The sequence below is a fragment of the Phocoena sinus genome, chromosome 18 (assembly GCF_008692025.1).
Source record: "Phocoena sinus isolate mPhoSin1 chromosome 18, mPhoSin1.pri, whole genome shotgun sequence".
NCBI classification, from domain to species: domain Eukaryota; kingdom Metazoa; phylum Chordata; class Mammalia; order Artiodactyla; family Phocoenidae; genus Phocoena; species Phocoena sinus.
In genome coordinates this window covers 12,167,275-12,191,097 of record NC_045780.1, presented here as the reverse complement: position 1 = coordinate 12,191,097, position 23,823 = coordinate 12,167,275, and the positions used below count along the sequence as shown (strand labels likewise).

Genomic DNA, 23,823 nt, shown 5'->3' with positions numbered 1-23,823 from the left:
TTAGTAATTTTTGGTATGTATATATATTGATTAAAAGGAACAACTCAATAGATAAGACAACCAAAAGGGGAAAAAAGGAATAAAAAAAAGGACTGCACTTTTTAAAAAATATGTAATTGTAACCTTACTTCATGGACAATTTTGTATTCTATTGGTATGTTCACCATGGACAATTAAATCAATTATTTCTTACATTTTCTTCATGTACATTTTTAAGGGCTACATTATATTCCATTGCATTGGATTATTAATGTTCAATTACTTTCCCCTATAGTTCAATAGTTTAGGGTATTTCTGGTTTCAATTTCAAATACAACAAAACCCACAGAGGACAATATGGCAAAAAATATATTGTAGTATTTGCAAATCTTTGGATCTTTGTCACTTTTTGACCTCAGCTTTTTTAATGAAAATACTTTACAGAGTCGAGGCAAGATGATCTTGGATTTAGTATATGCCATTCCAGTTTATTTTAAAATACCTTTCTAGGGCTTCCCTGGTGGCGCAGTGGTTGAAAGTCCACCTGCCGATGCAGGGGACGCAGGTTCGTGCCCTGGTCCGGGAAGATCCCACATGCCGCGGAGCGGCTGGGCCTGTGAGCCATGGCCGCTGAGCCTGCGCGTCTGGAGCCTGTGCTCCGCAACGGGAGAGGCCACAACAGTGAGAGGCCCGCATACCACACACACACACAAATAATAAAATACCTTTCTACATATATTGTGTCTAAACATTCGTGTAAAAAAATCATGCTGTATGTGGCATTCTTTTTTTTTATTCTATCCATGTTAATACATAAAGATCTAGTAAATTTTATCTGCTGTATAGTATTCCATTAGATGTATATATCCTAATTTATGTATTCCTCTATTTCACTACATTGAAGACTTTTCAAAATCTCACTATGACAAACATTGCCAAGGTGAACATCCTTATAAACGTCTCTGAGTACGGAGTGTTCCTCTGGACTTTGCTAACTTTTCTGCAAAGGCTAGAGAGAAAATATTTTCAGCTTTATAGGTCACCCCATCTCCCTTGCAACTACACATTTTCACTGCTGTGTACTAACACATCTTCCTTTACAAAAACAGGCCGCAGCCAGATTTGGTGTCCAGGCTGTAATTTGCTGGCTCTTGCTTTAGGGCAGTGGTCCTCAAACTTCCATAGTAACAGAATCACCTGGAGAACTTCATAAAAATATAAAGTTCAACCCCATTCTTTATCCAGCTTGCTACCTCTGCAGTCTTTATTAGTTCTCCGGCTAACTCGAATACACACCAAAGTTTGAGAACCGCTGCTCTAGCACACTTATAGCGGAGTTTTTAGATCATGAGATATGCACATATTCAAATTTTCAAATAAAGATAACGTCACTCTGGATCGATCTATCTAAAGACACCCCAGGTCTACAGTTAGCTCAGTATGTCAGGAGTAAATAAGAGAGGTGATGGGAGATGAGCTTGGAAATACATGCAAGGACTACATAATAAAGGATTTTGTATCCATGTTAGGGAGTGTGAACTTTTTATATGTGATGGGAAGCTACTGAAGTATTTTGCATACAGTTTTAAAGTCATCTCCTACCCCACCCCCCAGGATCCCCCAGGGATGGGTGAGACTTGAAGCAGGAAAACCAGTTAGGATGCTCTTGTAATAATCTAAGTAAGGGAAGGTGTTTTTCAGCTTGGACAGTAGTATATGGGGATGGAGCAGAGGTGACAGATTGAAGAGATGTTGAGGAATGTGGATTTTATAAGTATCTAGATACTCGGGTGAGAGTGGGAGAGGATTTGAGGATGGTTAAGCTTGAATAACTTTGGGTTAAAATGAGCAGGGCTCTAGAAATTAGAACTAGTGGGGATAATAGGAAATGACTTAGGTTTGTGTGTATTACACAGATACCAGTGGTCAGTCAGCAACTGGAAATAGTTTTAGACTGCAGAACGTTGTCTCTCTGGAAATAGAGACCATGGAGTCATCAGTGTCACTTGAAGTCATGAAAGTTTAAAGATTGCTCAGGCAAAAATATATAGTCTGACAAATAGGATTGAGGATTGAACGCTGGGAAATACTAACATTTAAGGTAATTCAGTGAAGATCAATGAGAAGGAAAAATATTGAAAAAGGATGAGGGGGAGAAGTGGGCAAGAGTGGCATCCCAGAAGCCGAGGGAGGAGAAGGCTTGTGAATGATCAGCAGAGGATGTTCTCCAGGAAACTTCTGGTGCAGGGTAGGATAGAGCGCATGGGCCATAGTTTGGGCAAATTATTCAGAGGCGAAGGATGTAAGCAAGTGCTAACCAGAAGAGAGGATATTGGGGGAAAAAAGTGGTGCAGAGGAAAGTAGGGGTGAGAAAATGGAGTGAGTGTAAGCCATGGAAACATGGCTTCTGGAATTAAACTGTTCTGGTTCAAATTCAAACTATGGGACACTAAGGAAGTTAGTTCATCTCTCTGAGGCTTAATTTCCTCATCTGTAAAACAGAGTTAGTTAAACTCTCTTGCAAGGTTGTCATGCAGACTACTAGAGATATGTCAAACCAAAAGCACAGTGGCTGACAGAGTGAGCAGCGTGTTAGTTCTCTTCCTTCCTTCCCTTGATAAAGGAGAAGTAAAATTTCATTGAAACAAGTCTGTTGTGAGATTAACCTTAATCTATTTGGAAGGAATAAGGGCAAGGGTAAGGCCCAGAGATGTGCAATCTGTTTGACTTATTTAGCTCTGCTGTTACACAGTTGTGAATCTTCTGGTACCTTCTTAAAGCTCTCACAGAATTTTGTGGTTCTTTGTACCTGCCCAGAAAGCAGGGGCTTCTGCAGGGAGTTAAAGCTTCTAATAAAAGGCACAGAACCTTTACTTCCCTTGGGCTAGCTGGGTGTACATTTTCTAGCCCCTTCTGTTTGTATCCACCAGAAAAAGAATGTAGAGGCTCCCTAATGTATCAGGAATTTCCAGGTGTGTCCTGCAAAGATCTGTGGCCTTTCTGGAAGGCTAGAATCTGTTTTAAGCATACCAAATAACTAAAAGTTAAGGCTAATCCGGCTGTTTCACCTCTGATGAGCAATAGCTATTTCTCAGGCTCTGACCTGGCCCTCCAGGCCTCTTCATTAATCTCTAGTTAGGTAGTTAGGTTACAGAGCTAAGGATGCACTGCACTCTTTATCAGAGCTTGATGGCTCGCACCGTGCAGCCCTGCAGAGGGTTCCCCAGCAAGAAATTGAGTAATCTTTCAGTGCTTTACTGTCACTACTAACATTTGGCAGTGCATGTCTTGTTTCCTAGATTAGCTTGTTCAGGCCAAGTCAAGCTTAGTACCTCTGATACTGTGCCACAAACAGGAAAGTGGGTTGGCTCCTCTACTTCCCAACTTCCCTTTACTGCCCAGCAATGCTGCATCCTTAGCTGCTGGTCAGTCTTTCGAGTAGTGGTTCTTTAATTTTCAAACTCTATAAGAATCACATGGATAATTTATTGAAAGTATACATTCTGGGCATTACTCCCAGAGGTCCTCATTTCGTAGGTCTAGGGTAAGTCCTGAACATTGGTCTTTTTAGCAGGCATTTCAATAGGTTCTATTACAGAGCACAATCTGGGAAAAAGAAACAAACCAATTTAAGGAATTTATATTCCTCAGAGAAAGATGTGCAAGACAGCATGTCTTGCGACAAGAGTTACTATAAAGTCTTTATCACCAACTTCCACCATTTCCCTGTGGTCAACTCTGTGACAGCGGGAGTCTTGGTCCTTGACTCATCTGGAATCAAAATCAATGACGCCTTATCTCAGTCTGTTTGGGCTGTTAAAAAAAAATACTACAGACTGGGTGGTTTATAAGCAACAGAAATTTATTTGTCACAGTTCTGGAGGCTGAGAAGTCCGGGATTAAGACACCAGCAGATTCAGTGCTTTGTAACGGCTCGCTTTCTGGTTCATAGACAACGCCTTCTTGCTGTGTCTTCACATGGTGGAAAGGGTAAGGGAGCTCTGGGGGATCTATTTTATAAGAACATTAATCCCATTCATGAGGGCTCAAACCTCATAATCTAAGCATCTCCCATGATACCATCACATCAGGCGTTGGGATTTTAATATGTGAATTTGGGGGGGGGGCACAAACATTCAGACCATAGCACCCCTATTTCTCTCTGCTTCTAATTTTTCCATCAGTGTACTCTCCTTTGTTTTCCACTACATCCAGACAACTTGGACCCTTCAAGGAAACCTCTTACCAGCACACATGCTCTATCAATCAGATGGTTAGAACACAGGAGATCCCGCTCCTAAAGCCAACAAGACGGCCTGGTTGGGGGAGGCACAAGGGAGGGAAGATATTTAGTCTCACCTCAAATGTTCTCTGCAGGACTCTTGGTCAATTTGTAGAGAATCAATTGCTAGAAAGCCAATTTGCCGAAATTCAAATCCTTACTACGTCCTTAAAAATATCTTAAGGCATTTAAAGAAAGGTTCAATTAGCTAAAAACTAAGTCTGTAGAATCAATATGAGATATTATGTTATAGGCATCACCAGATTCGTGTTCTCCCCAAAGATCAGAATGGTTAATTTGGAGACAGGTGTAGCCTCAAATCAGAGAAAAGTTACAGATTTTATTTATAAATCTAATAACAATGTTGTCCACCAGGGGGCGCTTGTCACTTAAGCATGCAGAACGCCGTGCTCATTCATTGTTGCAATTGCTTTCACTAAGAGGTACAGCATATCTAGGAGTTGTGATTAATTGTATTCTCAGGTTTTTCTCTTGTAAGCATTCAATAGAGTGATTTTTTAAGCTTGTAGTTTTTATGTGCTCCTCAGTATAGTAATTGCGATTGTTTTAAAAAGAATAAGTGGCTAATAGAGCTTCTTTTCCACTTGGTATAGATGAAAGGGACTTAAAAAAAATCTAAGTATATTTGATTTCAGGTATGTGAATAGTATCCTGAAATTTCTTATTCTTTCCCTGTTGTTTCAATCTCCTGTTGGAAGGTGACTTTTTACAAGCAAATTAAGACATGAATATAGGTGAAGTATGATACTGTTTGGAATGCTAAGATCTGTTTAGTTTCAAAAACAAAACAGAACAGCTTTTCCATGATAGTAAGAATTAATTTTGTGTGTGCGTGAGTTGGGGTGGGGTGGGTAGTTTCTAGTGGTGTCTTCAATTTAGCTGTAGCTCTAGGATATCATTTTAGGCTGCAGTTTTCTAGTACATGATGACTGATTATATAATCAGATAAAACCAGCTCCTTGGGAAGACCAAGAACTTTAAGTTGTGGGTCTTCTAATGAACTGGAAGTGATGGGATGAGAGACTATGTGCCTATGATAAAATCGTTTTTAAATACTAGTTTATTTTGAAGTAAGTAAAATAAAGAATCAAACTCTAGAATGAACCTTAAGGTTATTATAGTATGGTTTTATAATTTTTAAAGGATTTCTGATGTGTATAATAATTTTATAATTGGAATCACAAATGTATTGCTTTTAATGGTCCAAGGTACTTAATGACTAATGTAGTTCTGCAAAATCCAAAATGTGTTCTCATTTTCTCTCTAGGCAATTTTTAAAATTATTTACTTACATAACACTTTATTTTTTAGAGCAGTTTTGGGTTCACAACAAAATTGAGAGGAAGGTATGGAGATTTCCCGTATACCCTCTACCCCACACATGCATGGCTGTTCCCCTTATCAACATCACTCATCAAAATGAACCTAAATTGACCCATCATAATCACCCGAAGTCCATAGTTTACCCTAGGGTTTACTTTTGATGTTGTACATTCTGTGCGTTTGGACAAATGTATTAACAAATTTTGGAAGACCCTCAGTTGGAGGAATAGTCATTGACTTAGAGTTGAGGAAGAAACAGCAAAGTGCCTGCCGAGAGGAATATCAATGAAATTAGAGCAGTCACTCTTCAGACCCACTTAGTGCCTTAGAACTTGGCAGCACCAGGTGCTGAAGAAGGTGGAGGTGAGGATGGAGCTGGAAACTGAGAGATTAATTGAACATATATACGTACATGGAGCAGTTAGTTACTGGGACCCCTCTGCCACCCCATGTGCCAGGATACTCTCCTTCAGTCAGTTGTCTATTTTCTGGAAAAAAATTAAGCTGCAGTAGCTTTGGACTTTGGGCCTTCAGGCACAGATGAGGGTGAGAGTGAGATACAGGTCTAAAATGATATAATTAAATGAAAATATGTGATTTGGATAATGGAACTCTCAGCTCTCCCCACCTTGCCCTACTCCCAGAAAACCAGCAGCTAGGATTAACCCTCAAAGAGTAGGAGATTGGAGGATTCTTCATTTGAAAAACTGAAATGCCCTTAAGAAAAGCAGTCGGTCTGTCCACTCAGAGAATGCACCTCACAGACTTCCCAGGACAGGAAGGTTAACTGGCTGGGGACCCTTGGTGTTGGGCTCGAAATCCATCACTGCTTTTCATCAAGACCACACCTCCCACAGGCTGTTCCAGGCCCATGATCAGGTGCAGTGGGGATACCAAGGCAGACCTATTCCTAGGAAACATGGGACCCCACTGTCAGTGACTTTGGCTTAAGGATTCCCTGCTGGCTTTGCCAGACTTTCCTTAGGCTGCATGCCAGCCTGGGATGCTTCCACTTCCAGGACCTTCTCTCCCTCTCCCCTTCACTGGGGGTCAGACTTGCATTACAGTTGACTACTTTCCCAGCCCTCTCCTGTTCCTTCCCTGTTTCCTTTCACACAGACATTTCTAATAATAGAATCTTTTCACATTTAACCCCATCTTGTTATCTGCTTCTCAGAAGACCACATCTACAACTAGAGGTACTGGGAGTGATATGGGAAAACAGGAGGTTAGATGGGATTTGGCACTGGCTCACTATGTAGCAGGCAGTAGGGGCTGTCCTGATTAGTAGATGTGGCACCAGTAGATCCTGGCTCAGTGTGGCTGTTGAGTTGCTAAAGATTTCACTGATGGTGACCTTGGAAAATGTTCTCATGTAGGGAAATACTGTGGAAGAAGCCATGATGCAGGCATTTGGAAAATATGGGATTATTGCCAAATTGTATTGTCATCCTTCATAAGGATAATGAGAGGCTGAGAATAGTTAGCAAGCACTTAATATCTAAGAGTGAAAAGCAGAGAGCCTTTGTGGTAGCTTCTAAAGAGGCCGTCTATACCAGTAGTGAAAGTGCAGCCACAATAGAACAGCGAGGCTGAAGACCCGATTGTGAGGGTTGCAGAGCTCCAGAGGCATTTGAATACCCAGTCCAAGCAGGCCTGTTATGTGAAGGGCAGGGCCCTGATGGGGATAACCAGGGATCCTAAAACTGTGACAGGACAGCTGGATGGATGCTCGTGATGATGTCAGCTCTACAACTCCACCTGGACCCTCTGGATGGGCAGAGGTGGCCCACCTCTAGCTTTAGTAAGGGCTAGAGCACTCACTGTCCTGGAAGCTGCTCGACACGCCTCTCTGCAGCAAGGCAACCAGTTCCCCCCCGCCTCAGGAGCTGCCCCACCTCCAATCCTGGCTGCCAAGCCAATTCATGATGGTGCTGTTCAACAGCTATAATTTAAAAAAATTAAGAATGGAGGAGGAGAGGCTGAGGACAGTTAACCCAATAGAAGACATAGTTGTTTGCTCATTTCCCAGACCTGAACCAATTTTCAGATCCAGAAATCATAGACCAAAGAAGTGGCTGGGTTCCTAAAAGGAAAGACCCCACAACATCAGTCCAAGTACATATCATGACAATATCTCCAGTCTTCCCCTGAAGAGACCTCTGACCACTTTTACAGGTGACTGTACACTGTGGGAAAGGAAATAACCAGACATTTCGAGGTCTGAGTTGACATTGATCCCCAGAATGGCAATCTGTGCTTGAAGTTCAAATCACACTGGACCCAATGTGCCCACGGACTCCCCTACTCCCACAGTGATAATTTTTCCAGTCCCTAAGTAATTGAAGTAGACATACTTGGCAGTTGAAGTTAACCCCCCATTGGGCCCTCATCTCTGAAGTAAAAGCTATCATGGTGCAGAAAACCTAATGGAAATGTGGTGGGGTGCCTTCCCCACCCAGGGCCAAAATTGTAAAACAAGAACAATTTGTTATCCCAAGGAAGAGGGCCTAACATAGCTCTGTTTAATTTGCCAGTCTGACCCCTGTATAAACTAGGTGTATCTTGGAGAAAGACTGTAGGCTACTGCAGACTTAACCAATTAGTAGCACCAACTGTTTTGCCAGATGTGGTATCACTGCTAGAGCAGACTAACAAGTCTTCAACATAAGGGTATGCAGCCACTGATTTGGAGAATGCACTCTTTCCATTCCAATTAGAAAAGAGGTTCAAGAAGTTTGTGACTTCTGGTTTCAGCTCCAATATGTATAGTGCTTGGGCGTCGTCAATCATGTCATAATAAAAAAAGGTGGATAACCTGAAAATCAATGACTCTTCTTGACTCCTTAGAAATCTGAATTTGCAGGAAAAGTTCCCACCCCAAAATCTGTATGAATAGACAAATCCAGACAGTCACCGAGATCTGCTTAACCTGGACCAGAAGCTGCTGCAAACACAAACTGATAGGAACACTTATATGGTAAATGTGATGAACTACTGGAGGAAGAACAGGCAAATCCATTATTAAAGTTGGAGACGTAACACCTCCTGTCAGCAACTGATAAATCAAGAAGGCAGAAAAATCAATGAAGATATAGCTGAGCTGAACGTCACTATCAATCAACTCAGTCTATTGACAGTTATAGAATATTCCATCCAACAACAGCAGAATACAGATTCTTCTCAAGCTTACGTGTAACATTCACCAATGTAAACCACGTTGGTGGTTTAATAGGCACCCTATTAGACTCTGAGCTTCATGCGGATAGGACCTAGGTTTGTAATTCTCACTGTGGTATCCCTACAACAATGCCTGACACACAGGAGGGGCTTGATGAAAATTTTTTAATAAATAAATGAATTGTAAAATTAGGAGACAAGACAAGGAATCCAGTCTGCATGAGAATAGCAGCAAGATATATTCTAACACAGAGAAAGCATATTAAAAATGCTTAAACCTCAAAGGTTAAAACTGCAAATCCACACCAACAAGTAACAGAAATCATCCTTTTGTCATAGAAACTGCCACTCGATTAATATTCCTAAACCCCTGCTTTCATCATGTCACTTCTTTAATAACTTTCAATAGCTCCCAGTGTGTAGACTCCCGAAACTGGCATACACCAAGCCTTTGCTAACCAAGGCCTTCCCTAGTGATCTTACCTTGCCTCTTATTTATTGCTCAAATACTTTGCTTCAGCTCTTGAATTTATGTCTTTCCTATCTACATTTCTTGTATGAGCTTCTAGAGTTTTGGACCATATCTCATTCAGTTTTGGACCATATCTCATTAATATAAAAATAATTTTATTCCAGTTGTTTATTTGTAAATTAATTCCTTTTAGAATTTGGAGTGCATTTTCCCATTGACTCAATATTAAAAATGATGAGATCCTATTTTACATCTCTAAAAATGTATTTAACAAATGATGTAAGTGAAGCATATTACTATGGAAGGCTAAGCTTGGAATCCTTGGAGAAAGGGTCTATGCAGCAAAATTTTGAACTATATCCATCATTCCCTGATTGTCCCTTCAAAAACTGTCATCCTTGAGCATTGGTGTATTTTATAAGGGTTTGATTTTTATAGCGAACTCAGTCGGCTTATCCTCTTGTATTTACAGGGCTTTCATTGATTTTCTTCTGGAGCAAGTTTGTATTTGGGGGAGGGGGATTGAAAACCATTCAGGACGCCAGTGCATAATTTTTGAAGACAAATAATGCCTGCCCGAGAAACATCACTGATCATGTTTTAACAGGGATGCACATATGCATAGTGGAGAATTGTCACTTCCAAAGGATTTTTGTTTTATCACTGCTGTTATTTTTAGAAACTAGAAATTGTCCTGTTTCAGCTGACCTAATTATTCCTATTAATACAATTTTTACACTTCTAATAGTTATTAACAAGTATCTAAGAGAGAATAAGCAAATTTTTTCAAAAATGAGCTGTGTTTCAGGAGAAGGGTATGCGCTCTAAAACAGCTTGCAGTTTGCTCTGTGGAGATTTAAATCGGCAGCTTCCATTTTTATCTGAATGTGTCTTTTAATAAATTCGGTGACCTAGATCATGACCAACAAGAGTTGTGTAGAATTTGACTTGGCGATTTTAAAATCTAATATGTAAGAATATGGGAAGTAATTGGAATTACTGGAAAAGATCAGTTATTAGTTTAGGAATTAAAATTTTAAACCAAATCAGTGTAGTGCATTATTGCTCTGGCACTTGGCTAACCCTCTCTACTTGGCTTCAGCTATTTGTGATGAGGGGTATTTGTCATGGATTGATGTCTTAGATTCCAGAACTGTCCTACTCTACAATATTTTCACAATTCCCCTCATTATCAACCTTATCGCCTGTTCTAACACTCTGCTTTTGTTACCCTGGTAACAATCTTATGAATACACATACAATAATTGTTAGTGTGTGTTGTCTTCGGAGTCAGATTACCTGGATTCTAATTCCAGCTCTACCATTTATTAGCTCTGTGCCTTTGGGCAAGTTATTTAACCTCTAGCAGTTTTCTCAACAATAAAATGGAAATAAATATATTAGCCATCTCCATGGCTATAATAAGAATTAAATGAAATAATCTATGGAAAGCACTTAACACATGGCATATTGCTAGGGTTCAATGAATATTGTAATTATTACTATTACTATTACTGAAAAGGTACATATTAAAGACTTCTGAAATCACAGACTGATACAGAGGAGAGGGAATTTGTCAATGAAGAAATTGGTGGTCATATTTATTGTTATTTAGAATGTGATCACATGTAAAAATTTACTGTTTATACTTTCAGGAAGCCTTAAATACATTGCTTAAACAACTAGAGAAAGAAAAAAGGAGTCTTGAAAATCAAGTAAAATACTCTGCACTGAGACTGGAACAAGAGTCAAAGGTTTGTTTTTATTCTATACTAAGACGTCCCTTTGGAATGGCCGTGAGTTTTAGTATGTTATCTACAAACCTACTATATAATTCTCACAATATACTTACAAAACTATTTTGTACATTACTTTAAAAAAGCATAGTGATATAAACTTAACTTAGCAGTAGTTTCGCTAGTATTGTAAATCTTCTCTGATGTTGGATTCTACTTCTGTATCTTTCACCTAGGATTACCACAAGACCAGCCGTGAGCGCTGTACATACCTTGCCGAAAGGTCTCAGGTAACTTTTGTTTTTTTTGCTTCCAAGTTCTAAGAGTTTCCTCTTACTGTAAATTATGTTATTCACTTTTCTAGGTTTTTGATTGGTTTGGCTTGGTAGGGAAACAGCTGTTGGAATTATGGGTAACAAAGGTACCAAGTTTCTGTATATGGAGGGTGAAAAGGAAAACATATAACTTTAATAAAAAGGTAAAAATGAGATATAAGTTTCCCATATTGAGAGTGTATTTTGCATATTTGCTTCCTTAATTGTTCTTTTAGTTTGATTTGTAATTGCTAGAATTCAGACAAATAAGTGGTTATCCCTCTGCTGTCATGAAACTTAAGGCATTTTACCTCATAGTTATGCATGGTGAAGTCTAAGATAGACCCAGCATTGCTATTGCTAGAAAGTGTATACTTATAAATGACAGGACAGGAAAGTGATCAGTGAATTATGAAAGACATTGCACATATTTTCCAGTTTTTCATTTGGTTTTTCATTTTATTTATGATGTTGGTATATAGAGTTTGTTTTGATGTTGTCAGACCTATCTTTTATTTATGGCTTCTTATGTCATAGTTTAAAAGACTGTCTTCACCTCAGTGTTTCATAACATTCATCACATCTCTTTAGTACTTACATGGCTTAATATTTGACATTTAAATATCTAATGTTCACTAGCTTTATTTTGGTATATGTTTTAAGTTTAGGATATAAATTCAATTTTCAGTGTGCATTATCCAAATGGAAGTGTCCAAAGAGCAATTGGATATATGAATCTCAGAGAAAAAAAAAAGATCAGGATTGAAGATATGGATTTAGAACTTACTAGCACAGAGATGGTAAATGCCACCATGTGAATGAATGAAATGCAACAGGGAGAATACACAGGGTGAAAAGAAGAGATAGTCTAAGATATAGCTCTGAAGAGTTTCAACAGCAATAGTCAAGGGAAGAAGAGCCAGAAAGAGGGCCGGAGTCGTCAGGACATAGCTACATGAGGCGAGGAGGTAGAGGACCTTGAGGGCTGGTTTTGCCATAAAGGTAATCGGCTAATCACTGATCTGGAGTCTCCAGAGGTTCAACGAAAGGACTGAGAGGAAGGGAGCTAGCACTGGGGATTGGAGCCGACAAGGGGATGCATAGAACAACTTGAGAATGAGAGTCAGGGCAATAGGGGATAAAGGGAGGCTTGGACTTCTAGTGCCAATGAAGGTAAGCAGGAAATTGAGACAAAATAGCATCGCTCACGGTAGTCTCTTATCCAGGAAATGGACAGTCACTTCAAACTTTATGGTTCTGGGTGCTTGGCTGGAAGCCCTGCAGCACTGACACCCACATTCCTTTCCTCAGACAATGTTCTCTACTTGGAGTACATTGTTTCTCTTACACTCCAGTTCTGCCTCCTTCAAGGTGTAGCAAAATGCCACCCACCTCCCTTATGAGGCCGTGATACGATGAAAGACCACAGACTCTGGAGTCACTGCAGATTTGGATTTGAACACCACATTTGTGCCTAACTGTCGTTCAATCTTCTGGGGCCTCAATTTCTTTCTTCCTCTGTAGAAGGGAAGCAGTGGTACTGTAGTTATCTTGCAGGGGATTTGTGAGGGTTTAGAGGTATAATGTAAGTAAAGTGCTGAGTGAAATGCTTGGCACATAATTGGTTCTAAATTCCAGTAAACGGTGAATATTATTTTCCTGTGTTTCTTTCCCAATCTCCCTAGCCCCTCTCTCTGCAACAGGGACTTGCCTTAGCCATCCTCCTTTAGCTTTGTTTATCTGAAAAAATCATTTGGGTGGAATAGTTCCTAGTTTGATTATACAGGATCACTGAACATACAATCAAAGCCTATTTTAACAGCTTCCCAGGAAGATGTTAATCCTGTTTCCCTGTATAAATGTTAATAAGGATTTTCACTCTAGAGTGAATTGTTAATCTTTATAGTCAAAATGGTTCTGACCATGTGGATACTATGGTGACTGGAAAGGTCACTGAATGATTTGCAGTTCTTCCCATGCTGAATACATAAATAATTGATTCTTTAGTAGATAACTAGAGCTTTTTGCTGAGCCTGCTGTTTATATTTCTGCTGGCTTCACTGTTTTGACTGAAACTGAGTTTCCACATATCAGGATTCTTCTAAGTTACACCGTGTATAAGACATTGCTTTTTAAGAATATACAAGCAATATAGCCAATATTTTTTAATAACTATAAACGGAGTATAACCTTTAAAAATGGTCAATCTCTATAGTATATGCCTGTAACTTACAGAATATTATACATCAATTTTATTTCAGTTTTTAAAAATGAAAGATTAAAAAAAGGATATACAGGCATACCTCAGAGATATTGCAGGTTTGATTCCAGACCGCCACTATAAAACAAATATTACAGTAAAGCAAGTCACGGGCATTTTTTGGTTTCCAGTGCGTATTAAATTTATGTTTACACTATACTGTAGTGCAAGAGCATTATGTCTAAAAAACAATATCCGTACCTTGATTTTAAAATACTTTATTGCTAAAAAAAATGCTAACCGTCATCTGAGCCTCCAGCAGGTCAGAATCGTTTTGCTGGTGGAGGGTCTTGTCTCGACGTTGATGGCTGCTGACCGATCAGGGTGGTGGGTGCTGAAGGTGGGGCGGCTGTGACAGTTTCTTGAAATACGGCCACAGTGAAGTTTGCCACAGGGATTGACGCTGCCTTTCACGAATGATTTCTCTGTGGAATGCAATGGTGTTTGATAGCATTTTACCCACAGTAAAACCTCTTTCAAAATTGGACTCAATCCTCTCAGTCCCTGACACTGTTATCAACTAAATCTATGTACTATTCTAAATCCTTTGTTGTCATTTCAGCAGTCTTCACCAGGTGTAGATGCTATCTCAAGAAACCACTTCTCTTTGCTCATCTACATGAAGCAACTCCTTATCCGTGAAAGTTTTATCATGAGATTGTAGCAATTCAGTCACATGTTCAGGCTCCACTTCTAATTCTAGTTTTCTCATTACTTCCATCAGATGGAAGTTACTTCCTTTACTGAAGTCTTGAACCTGTCAAAGTCATGCATGAGGATTGGAATTAGCTTCTTCCAAACTCCTCTTAATGTTGATATTTTGACCTCTTCCCATGAATCATGAATGTTCTTAATGGTATCTAAATGGTGAATCCTTTCCGGAAGGTTTTCCATTTACTTTGCTGAAATCCATGAAAGGAATCACTATGGCAGCCCATAGCCTTACGAAATGCATTTCTTAAGTAGTAAGAGTTGAAAGTCAAAATAACTCCTTGATCCATAGGCTGCAGAATGGGGGTTGTGTTAGTAGACATGAAAACCAATTGTTGTCTATCTCCATCGGAGCTCTGAGGTGACCAGGTGCATTGTCAATGAACAGTAATATTTTGAAAGGAATCTTTTCTCAGATTATATAATAATAATAATGAAAAAGTTTGAAACATTTTTCAAGAATTACCAAAATGTGACACAGAGACATGAAGTGAGCAAGTGCTATTGGAAAAATGGTGCAGATAGACTTGCTCAGTGTTGGGTTGCCACAAAACCTCGAATTTGTAGAAAAATTTCCACAGATTTATTTGCAAAGTGCAATAAAGCAAGGTGCAGTAAAGCAAGGTATGCCTGTACAGTGCACTGTATACTTCACAGTCAGGCAGAAAGACTGACTAGAGCTTGTTGAGACACACAATAAACTTAACTTCTATTCCCACAAACAGAGAATTCTAGCGATGCATCTGAGAGTTGTTGAATATAATGCTTTGGTTTCCAGATAAGGCACCTGAGGCAGCTCTGTTTGATTGTAAGGCAATTCTAATTTTTAGGCTTGTTAAAGCATCAACTCCTTATTTTTCTTCCTTGAAACTTCTGTTCCTTCTTCTTTTTCTTTGAGACTTCCTTAAAACCCATTGCTTTTAGTTCCATCCTCTGAAGAGGAAGTCTACACTCTTTCTATACGACAGCTTTTCAAAGATTTGAAAACAGCTCTCCGTCTTCTCATGGCTTTTTTTACCCCCTAAGCTAAAATATTAAGTTACATTAGCCATTCCTCATGACATAGGTTCTAGACTATCCAGCTGTTTCATTGCCTTTTTCGACAACTCTATCTTGTTATTGTTCATTTGAAAATAGAGCTCCCAGGTTTAAATGTAGACTTGAGATATAATCTCAACAGCATAGCTGTTAGTCTTGTCCTCACCATACTCATTTTTCTTCTCTGCTCTCTGAGCAATCATTCTGAAATACAGGTGAAGAACATTTCAGTGTATAAAATTTCAGTGACTTTGCATTGTCCAAAGGATCTCAGCAAAGCTGCTCAGTGTGTTTTACAAGGTCCTGTCTGACATGCAGTGCCTGCCTCTCCAGCTATGTCCTTACTTACGCCCTGTACTGCAGCCAGACCAATGATATATGTGATTCCTGTGTCTATCATCTGCTTTATACCTTGATGCCTGTGCTGCTCCCTCTGTCTGGAATGTCCTTTCCCTAGTTCTTAATTGGCTACTATTCCATGTGGATCCCCCTAAAGCCAGAATTAGTTGCATCTGTTGTATGCTTACAAAGCACCTATGCAAACCTCTGCTAAGGCAGCTAATTGTACAATCTATTTATTTTGCTGTTTCCCCAATAGATTGTAAGAACCACAATTTGTCCTTGTACCCCAGTGCCTAATGTAGTCGTGGCACATAGAAGATGCTCAATAACATCTGCTGAGTGAATAAATGAATGAATTCTATCTTCTGGTCCAAAGTTGTCACTTTTAGAAAATTAGTTAACATTTTGCTTCACAAAGCAAAGAGTTCCTCAGGTGTGAAATCCAACAGCCTTCCCTTTTGCCTTCAAATGTATTCACATCTTTATCCATCTTTCCCGTTCCTCCTTCTGCCTTAAAGAAAAAGGATCCCATACTTCTTCCCAAGTCTATCTGCTGCCTCTAGGACTCCTTTCATAATTATTTTCTCATATTTCCAGTCTCTCTTCCACTGACTGTGGTGTGTCCTTTGTCTGCAGCATGCTCATCTCTTCCACAAAATACAGCAAAAACAAACTTCTATTTGCCCTATCCTCATAAAACTACTACCTTAGCTTTCTTGTTCTCAGCTAAACTTCATGAAAGAGTGGATACACTCACTGCCTTTGCTATTCACTCCTCGACCTCTTTCAGCTGCCTTCTGCCCCCACCACTGGGTTCTGACACAGTTTATCTCTCAATAGCCAAATACAATACAATGACTCCTTTTCAAGCCTCCTGGTAGCAGACATGTCTGCGGCATTTCATACTGCTCACTGTGCTCACTTTTTAAAACTATCACCACCGCCCTTGACTTCCATGCCAGTATATTTTCCTGGGTTTTCCTGTTGTTTAAATGATGGCCCTATCTTTAGTGATTCTCCTATCCCTTAAAAGTTGCTTTTCCAAGTGTATATCACCAACTCTCTTACCTCTCTGTGTGCTCTTAACAAACGATCTCATTTACTCATGGCTTCAGTTACCATCTCTAAGGTCATCAGCCTCAGTTTCTCCTGAATTGCAGATTATATTTACATCACTCACAAGGTATGTCCACTTTTGTATCCTGGAAGAATTTAAAAATTGACAATAAATGAAAATATGATCTTGTCTTTCCATTTCAAGATACCTACAGCTCCTATTGTCTTATCAACCCTAATGGCAGAGTACATATATTATTTATATTTAGTGTCTGTAAAAACTTTTAATGGTCTTTACCAAATGGATGATATGATTTTCATAATTTACTCTATATTTATTTTAAAAATTGCATGGACTATGGGGTTGAGATAGAGGGGTTTCCAGAATCTTTAGAAGCCTGATAATACTGGAGAAGGCCAGAATTTCCCATTATTCTTCAACTTGTCTTAGTCATGCTACAAAAGGACCTGGCTAGGAAAGAGTTAATTGGGAATTGTCAGTTCCTCTTCTCTCTGAAAGCAATCATGAAATAAGAGGATAAATGCTCAACTATTTGTATTTCAGGTCTCTGGCTCCTACCAAGTTTCTAAAAGGCAACAGATGAGACGCAAGAGGGAGGCAATATGGGGATAGATGTATATGTATAGCTGATTCACTTTGTTATACAGCAGAAACTAACACACCATTGTAAAGCAATTATACTCCAATAAAGATGTTAAAAAAAAAAACACAATAAGGCGTTCCTGGGGTATTGATAATGTACTACTTCTTAATCTGGATGCTACTTACATGGAAGTGTTGAGTTTATGAAAATTTAACAAGCTGTACATTTATTATATGTGTACTTTTGTGTTTGTAGACTATACTTCAATTAAATTCTTTTTAATCCCTTTAAAAAAATAAATAAATAAAAGGCAACAGATGGATCAACTGCCTAGAATGAAAGAGAATCTAGTGAAAACTTAAGTCTAACTATATCTTTCCTTTCTAATTAATTATATTCACGTGTGAGTGGTACTCACAAAACAGTTGTCCATTGTATTTTGGAAGTTGAATGTCCAGATTTTATAGCAACAATGTAAAATAGCAGATGATAAGAGAACTTAAAGAAGTTTGTTCTCTCCATTCACTATTTATATATATTTTGTAGGTTCCAGGAATGCTTTTCATCCTCAAACATGATAAGATCTTGTTTTCCAAGCTAGAATAATACTGTTCCCAAGTAGAGCATACAACTACACCATTACCAACGATATAATCCAATTAAATTATCAGCCTTAACCTTTTTAGTGAGGAAATATGGACGCTGAAATAAATGTAGATGCCAGTGCAGTTTAAACTGTCTTTCCCTATGTGAACAAAAACAATTAAGAATGAATAAAGAACAGAGGAATATTTTATGAGTTTAGGAGGTTATATCTACACATGATTTTTCCTGGTCCTGTACTAAGTACAGAAGAATTACTCAGGCAATCCTTCTCTTTTATAATCTTACCTCACATAGGGAAGATATGCATATATAACTTAACAATATAAAAAATTGTAAATGAAGATATAAATTAGCTATAGATCAGAATCCTTTTCAAATACAGGCATTCAAGGTGCATGCAATATAGCAAGTTTCTTTGGTGAAAATTCATGGGAAAGCAACAATTTGTTCAATATTTGGCTAGACTAATAAGTATTCTTCCTTGAGTAGTCATAAATACTTTAAATTATAATTCATTATCTTTGTACATTTTCATCAGTGGAAATACAGTATAGTTAAAACATTAAAGTAAATTCTGGAAAAGGACTTCCCTCTGGAAACTACTATACTTCTGTGTTGGGAGGGCCCCAAGACCACTCCCGTGCATGATTCACTAGAACAACTCACAGGACTCAGCATCTATGTGCCCACACAGCTAAGATTTATTACAGCAAAAGGATACAAAGCAAAATCATCAAAGGAAAAGGGTGTATGAGGTGAAGTTTGGAGGAAACCAGGCACAAGTGTCTAAAAGCCCCCCAGTGGAGTCATATAGGAACAGACTTAGTTCCTCCAGCAATGAGTTGTGACAACATGTAAAGTTTTGTATTCCAGGGACCCTCGTTAGATACTTAGTGCCCATGCATTTGCTGGCCATTTGTATATTATCTTTGGAGAAATATCTGTTCAAGTCCTTTGCCCATTTTTCAATTACTGATAAGTTGTTTGTCTTAATTTTGTTGTGTTGTAAGAGTTCTTTATATATTCTGGTTACTAGACCTTATCAGATATATGATTGGCAAAAAATTTCTCCAATTTTGGGTTTTTTTTTCTTTTTTGATGATGTTCTTTGAAGACTGAAAGTTTTGTTGATGATGAAGTCCAATTGATATTGGCTTCGTAGGATCACTTTAGTGGTTGCTTGTGCTTTAGGTATCATATCTAAGAAATCATTACCTAATTCAAGAACATAAGGATTTATACAGGTTTCCTTCCAAGAGTTTGATAGTTTTAGCTCCTTTTTGATCCACTTTGAGTTAATTTTTATATATGGTGTGAAATAAGGGTCCAATTTCAGTCTTTTGCATGTGTCTATTCAGTTGTCGTAGCACCATTTGCTGAAAAGACTATTCTTCCTCAGTTGAATTGCCTTGGCACCCTTTTAAAAAATTAACCATAAACATATATTTATTTCTAGACTCTCAGTTCTATTCCACTGATCTATAAGTCTGTCCTTATGCCAGTACCATGCTGTCTTGATGACTCTAGCTTTTCAGAAAGTTTTGAAATCAGTGAGTCTGAGTCCTTCAAATTTATTCTTCTTTTTCAAGATTGTTTTGGTTGTTCGGAGTCCCTTTTTCCATATGAATTTTAGGATTAGTTTGTCAATTTCTTCACAGCAATACCACAGAGCTGAGGAAAGCAGGGTAGGGCAAGTTAAAATATTACAACGCTCAATGTTCTTGCAGAGTTTCAGTTGTGTGTGTGTGTGTGTGTGTGTGTGTGTGTGTATGTGTTTATTAAGTTCTCCAGGATTGCTGCAAGCCTTTGGTTAATTTTTAGACTTCAGAAAAAGTTGCTTCTGACCATTTTTGCCGATTTTCTCATTGCTTTTATGGAGGAAATAATTTTTGGAGGTCTCTATTCCGTCATTTTTGCTGACATCACTCCCTGAGAAAAATAATTTTTAAAGCACCTTGCAGGGAATTGAAGCTGTCTCTTACTACATCAAGTGAGCATACGGGGAAGTTGGCTTTATAAAGATATATAAGTCAGTAAGGGAAAGATGATCCCATGGAAATCTAAGAACAGGAATTCCAATATAACTGGGCCCACAGATATTAGAATTAGAATTCAGGGAAGCTTTAAAGACCTTAGCAGATGTTCATGGATCATCACCTTAGTGATTTGCCATATAGAATGGAAATTAAAGGCACAGGCTTTGAACTCTGACTTCCTGAATTCAAATTACAGATCTACTTACTAACTATATAACTTTGTTTCTTTCTTCTATCTAACAGGGCTAATGATAGTGTCTACACCATAGGGATTTTGTGAAGTTGATAGGAGTAAATAAACAAATAAACAAAAAATAAATAAATAAAATTTAGAACAGTCCCTGACACAGATTATATGCTATAAAAATGGTGTTATTGCTATTTGTAGTATAATAGACCCCTAGTTTATTCTCCACTTCATTTTTCTTCTCATTACCAACTGCTATCTTCAGTTTCTATATCACTTTTATATCATAGACCTTGGTATATATCATAGTTTCAATTTTATTGTAATTTTAGGTCACATATCTTTGGTTTACTCATGGATCCTTATTTCCACCTTGTCCCTGCTCTACTTCATGGCCTCTCTCTATGTATTTTCCTAGCTTTAATTTACGTTTCCAGAGGCAAGTATCAGAATGGTCCATCTCATCCCTCTTGGGACAAAGCTCTCCACATTAGGCCGCCTCATGGGCTGCTTCCAAGCCTTTGGATTATCTGCTCTTGAGCTAGTTGCCTCTCTAGCTTGACGAGATGATATGGTGTAACATATGGCTGTTTAGGATTATACAGTAAGCAGAAAATCTGCATAGGGAAATTTCTTTATGAAGGACTGTGAGCTGGGTCAACTAGGTGAAATATACAGTCCTTCCCACGTGACATACAATGTTTTTGTTGTACACAACAGCAACAGAAAAGTCACGATTAACACTTATTTTATTTCAGGGGAAGATGTAATTCAGTTAATCAGAAGACAATGAATGCCATGAGAGGACCAGTAAAAAAGATTTCAAGATCAAACCATCTTCCAAAACTCAATCTGTGATTCCAGAACTGTATGGTTTACTATTTCTTCCCTTTTTTCATCTGTAATCTTCAACTTGTGAAGTTAATGTTCCACACACTTTTCAGGGATTGGAATAGATAAGAAAGAGCTATTGAACTTCCCTTTAGCTCTTCTTCCAGAAGTTTGTTCCTTTGCCTGTATGAAAGTAATTTTCTCAAGTGACCCTATACCATCTAATAGCATTCTTACGATTTTAAAAATATCCTAGAAAGCCTTAAGGTTGACATCATTACACTTGCTTTTAATAATATACCCATGATCTGCTCTGATAGTAACATTGCTATTTTATTTGGATTCTAGTTGGCTGTTAGCTAAAAATGTGCATTCATCAAAACTTTTTGCTATTTTATGCTATATCATGTTCAGCTCTTTAAAACTCAAGGTTTAAACAAAGCTGCAAATCAGATGCATTTTAAACTTTGATTTGAACTATCATGGTATTGTGGAAACAGGAATCAGCTTGGGTATAGTTCCCACCCTGCTGTGAACTTAGGACATTTGGGGCAAGTTCTTTCACCTCATCTTCATTTCCCACATCTGTAAAATGACTGAGGCAAACTATACAATTGCTAAGGTTCCTACTATTCTAGAAAATTAATACTTACTCAACTGCAAGGTCCTGCCACTTAGCACATGGTAATTTAAGTCATTTTATGATGTTTATTAATTTATAGTGATGGCCCTTTGGACCAAACTTTGCCAAGCGTTCATGATACCCAAGTATAGAGTGGAAATAGAATGAGGGTACAAGAAGTGTTCTTTTTTTTTTTTTTTGCGGTACGTGGGCCTCTCACTGTTGTGGCCTCTCCCATTGCGGAGCACAGGCTCCGGATGCGCAGGCTCAGCGGCCATGGCTCACGGGCCCAGCCGCTCCACGACATGTGGGATCTTCCCAGACCGGGGCACGAACCAGTGTCCCCTGCATCGGCAGGCAGACTCTCAACCACTGCGCCACCAAGGAAGCCCAAGAAGTGTTCTTTTAAGGTGTTAAAACTTTTATTCAATTCTCCTATTTGTGTTTAGATTGTTTTGTTACTGTCACCTAGGTCTGGAAGATACATATGATTTTTTCCCCTAACTTAATAAGTGAAATTATTGGACTTTTAACTTTACAGAAATCACTCAGAAGTAAGTATAGTTTCTGGCACCAAAAACCTAAATTCTATTCAGTATCACCAGTAATGAATGCCAAATGTATTTCTATAACTACTTATAGATACTCACTTTTCTTCTTTAAGGAAGAATGCATGCATTTCATATAGACAAATAATTCTTTTATGTGACTTTAAAAAGTAATGCAGAGAAATATAAAGTAACTTTCTATATATATATATATTTAAAATATTTACTTATTTATTTATTTTGGCTGCGCCAGGTCTTAGTTGCAGCACGCAGGACCTTCGTTGCGGTGTGCGGGATCTTTAGTTGTAGCACGTGGACTTCCTGGTTGCAGCATGCATGCGGGATCTAGTTCCCCAACCAGGGATCGAACCCAGGCCCCCTGCATTGGGGGCGTGGAATCTTACCCACTGCACCACCAGGGAAGTCCCTCTCCCCCATTCTTTTTTTTTTTTTTTGCAGTATGCGGGCCACTCACTGTTGTGGCCTCTCCCATTGCAGAGCACAGGCTCCGGACACGCAGGCTTAGCAACCATGGCTCACGGGCCCAGCCACTCCGCGGCATGTGGGATCTTCCCGGACCGGGACACGAACTCGTGTCCCCTGCATCGGCAGGCGGACTCTCAACCACTGCGCCACCGGGGAAGCCCCCTCTCCCCCATTCTTAAGCTAACTATAGATATCAGGTACCATGACTCATTTTATTAAATAATTGCTAGATACTACATATGTATTTGTTTACTTTTTTATACCCTATTTTCTCTCTACAAAGGATTGTGTTACCTTTTACTAAATATAGAGATATAAAAACAAGACTCATAAGATAAAAGGTAAAAATAAAAGTTAAAGTTTTGCAAGATTCCCAACTAAGAAAAAGCTCTATCTTTAAGCTTTCTAGTAATCAGCACAAAGAAAGAGTGAGTTACACAGCTCTCATTTTTTTGTATAAGGAAATATACAAGTGGAGAAAAAGCTGTACCTAATACTAAGCTCTGAAGGTAATTTGTCATGTAAAGCTTTATGAGGACTTGCAATTATTTATTGAAATAATCAGTGCAAAAATGATAGTTTGGGGTCTCTGTTTTGTTTAATACTGAAATATGTATTAATATCAGTATTTGAAGAGTTCAGAATTCATAAAGCAAAATATCAGTAAACAATATTTAATATATTAAAACAATTTTAATGTCTAAATATATTACAAAATATTAAAAAGTACCATTTATAAAAACAGATGTTGTGATAATAAAAAAGACAGATATTAATGAATAATAATGATGATGTGGAGAAATTGGAACCCTCTTACACTGCTGGTGGGGCTGTAAAATAGCGCCATCACTCTGAAAACAGTCTGTTGGTTCCTCAAAAGGTTAAACATAGAGTTACCATGTGACCCAGCAATTCCACTCCTCTGTGTACAGCCCTAAGAAATGAAAACCTATGTGCACATAAAAATGTGTGCACAAATGTTTAGAGCAACATTATTCATAATAGCTAAAAAGTGGAAACAACCCAAATGTCCATCAACTGATGAATGGGTAAACAAATTGTGGTATATCCAAACAGTGGAATATTATTCAGCAGTAAAAAGGAATGAAGGACTGACATATGCTACAACATGGATGGAAGCCAGTCACAAGAGATCACATGTTGTATGATTCCATTTATATGAAATGT

General features: G+C 38.5%; 1 protein-coding gene across 2 annotated transcripts in view; it reads left to right on the top strand.

Annotated features, from left to right (window-relative positions):
* Positions 1-21,272, top strand: part of CCDC169 (coiled-coil domain containing 169) — a 42,460-nt gene extending 21,188 nt beyond the window's left edge. Inside the window, exons 7-11 of one of the 2 annotated variants that reach the window (XM_032611646.1) lie at positions 10,913-11,011; positions 11,230-11,283; positions 17,280-17,308; positions 17,630-17,677; positions 20,907-21,272. In XM_032611646.1, the coding sequence (XP_032467537.1) occupies positions 10,913-11,011; positions 11,230-11,283; positions 17,280-17,308; positions 17,630-17,677; positions 20,907-21,006 (330 nt within the window). In that variant the 3' untranslated portion in view covers positions 21,007-21,272. Of the gene's footprint in view, positions 1-10,912; positions 11,012-11,229; positions 11,284-17,279; positions 17,309-17,629; positions 17,678-20,906 lie in introns of those variants that run through there. The other variant, XR_004346722.1, reaches the window with a different exon arrangement.
* Positions 21,273-23,823: the final 2,551 nt, after the last annotated feature.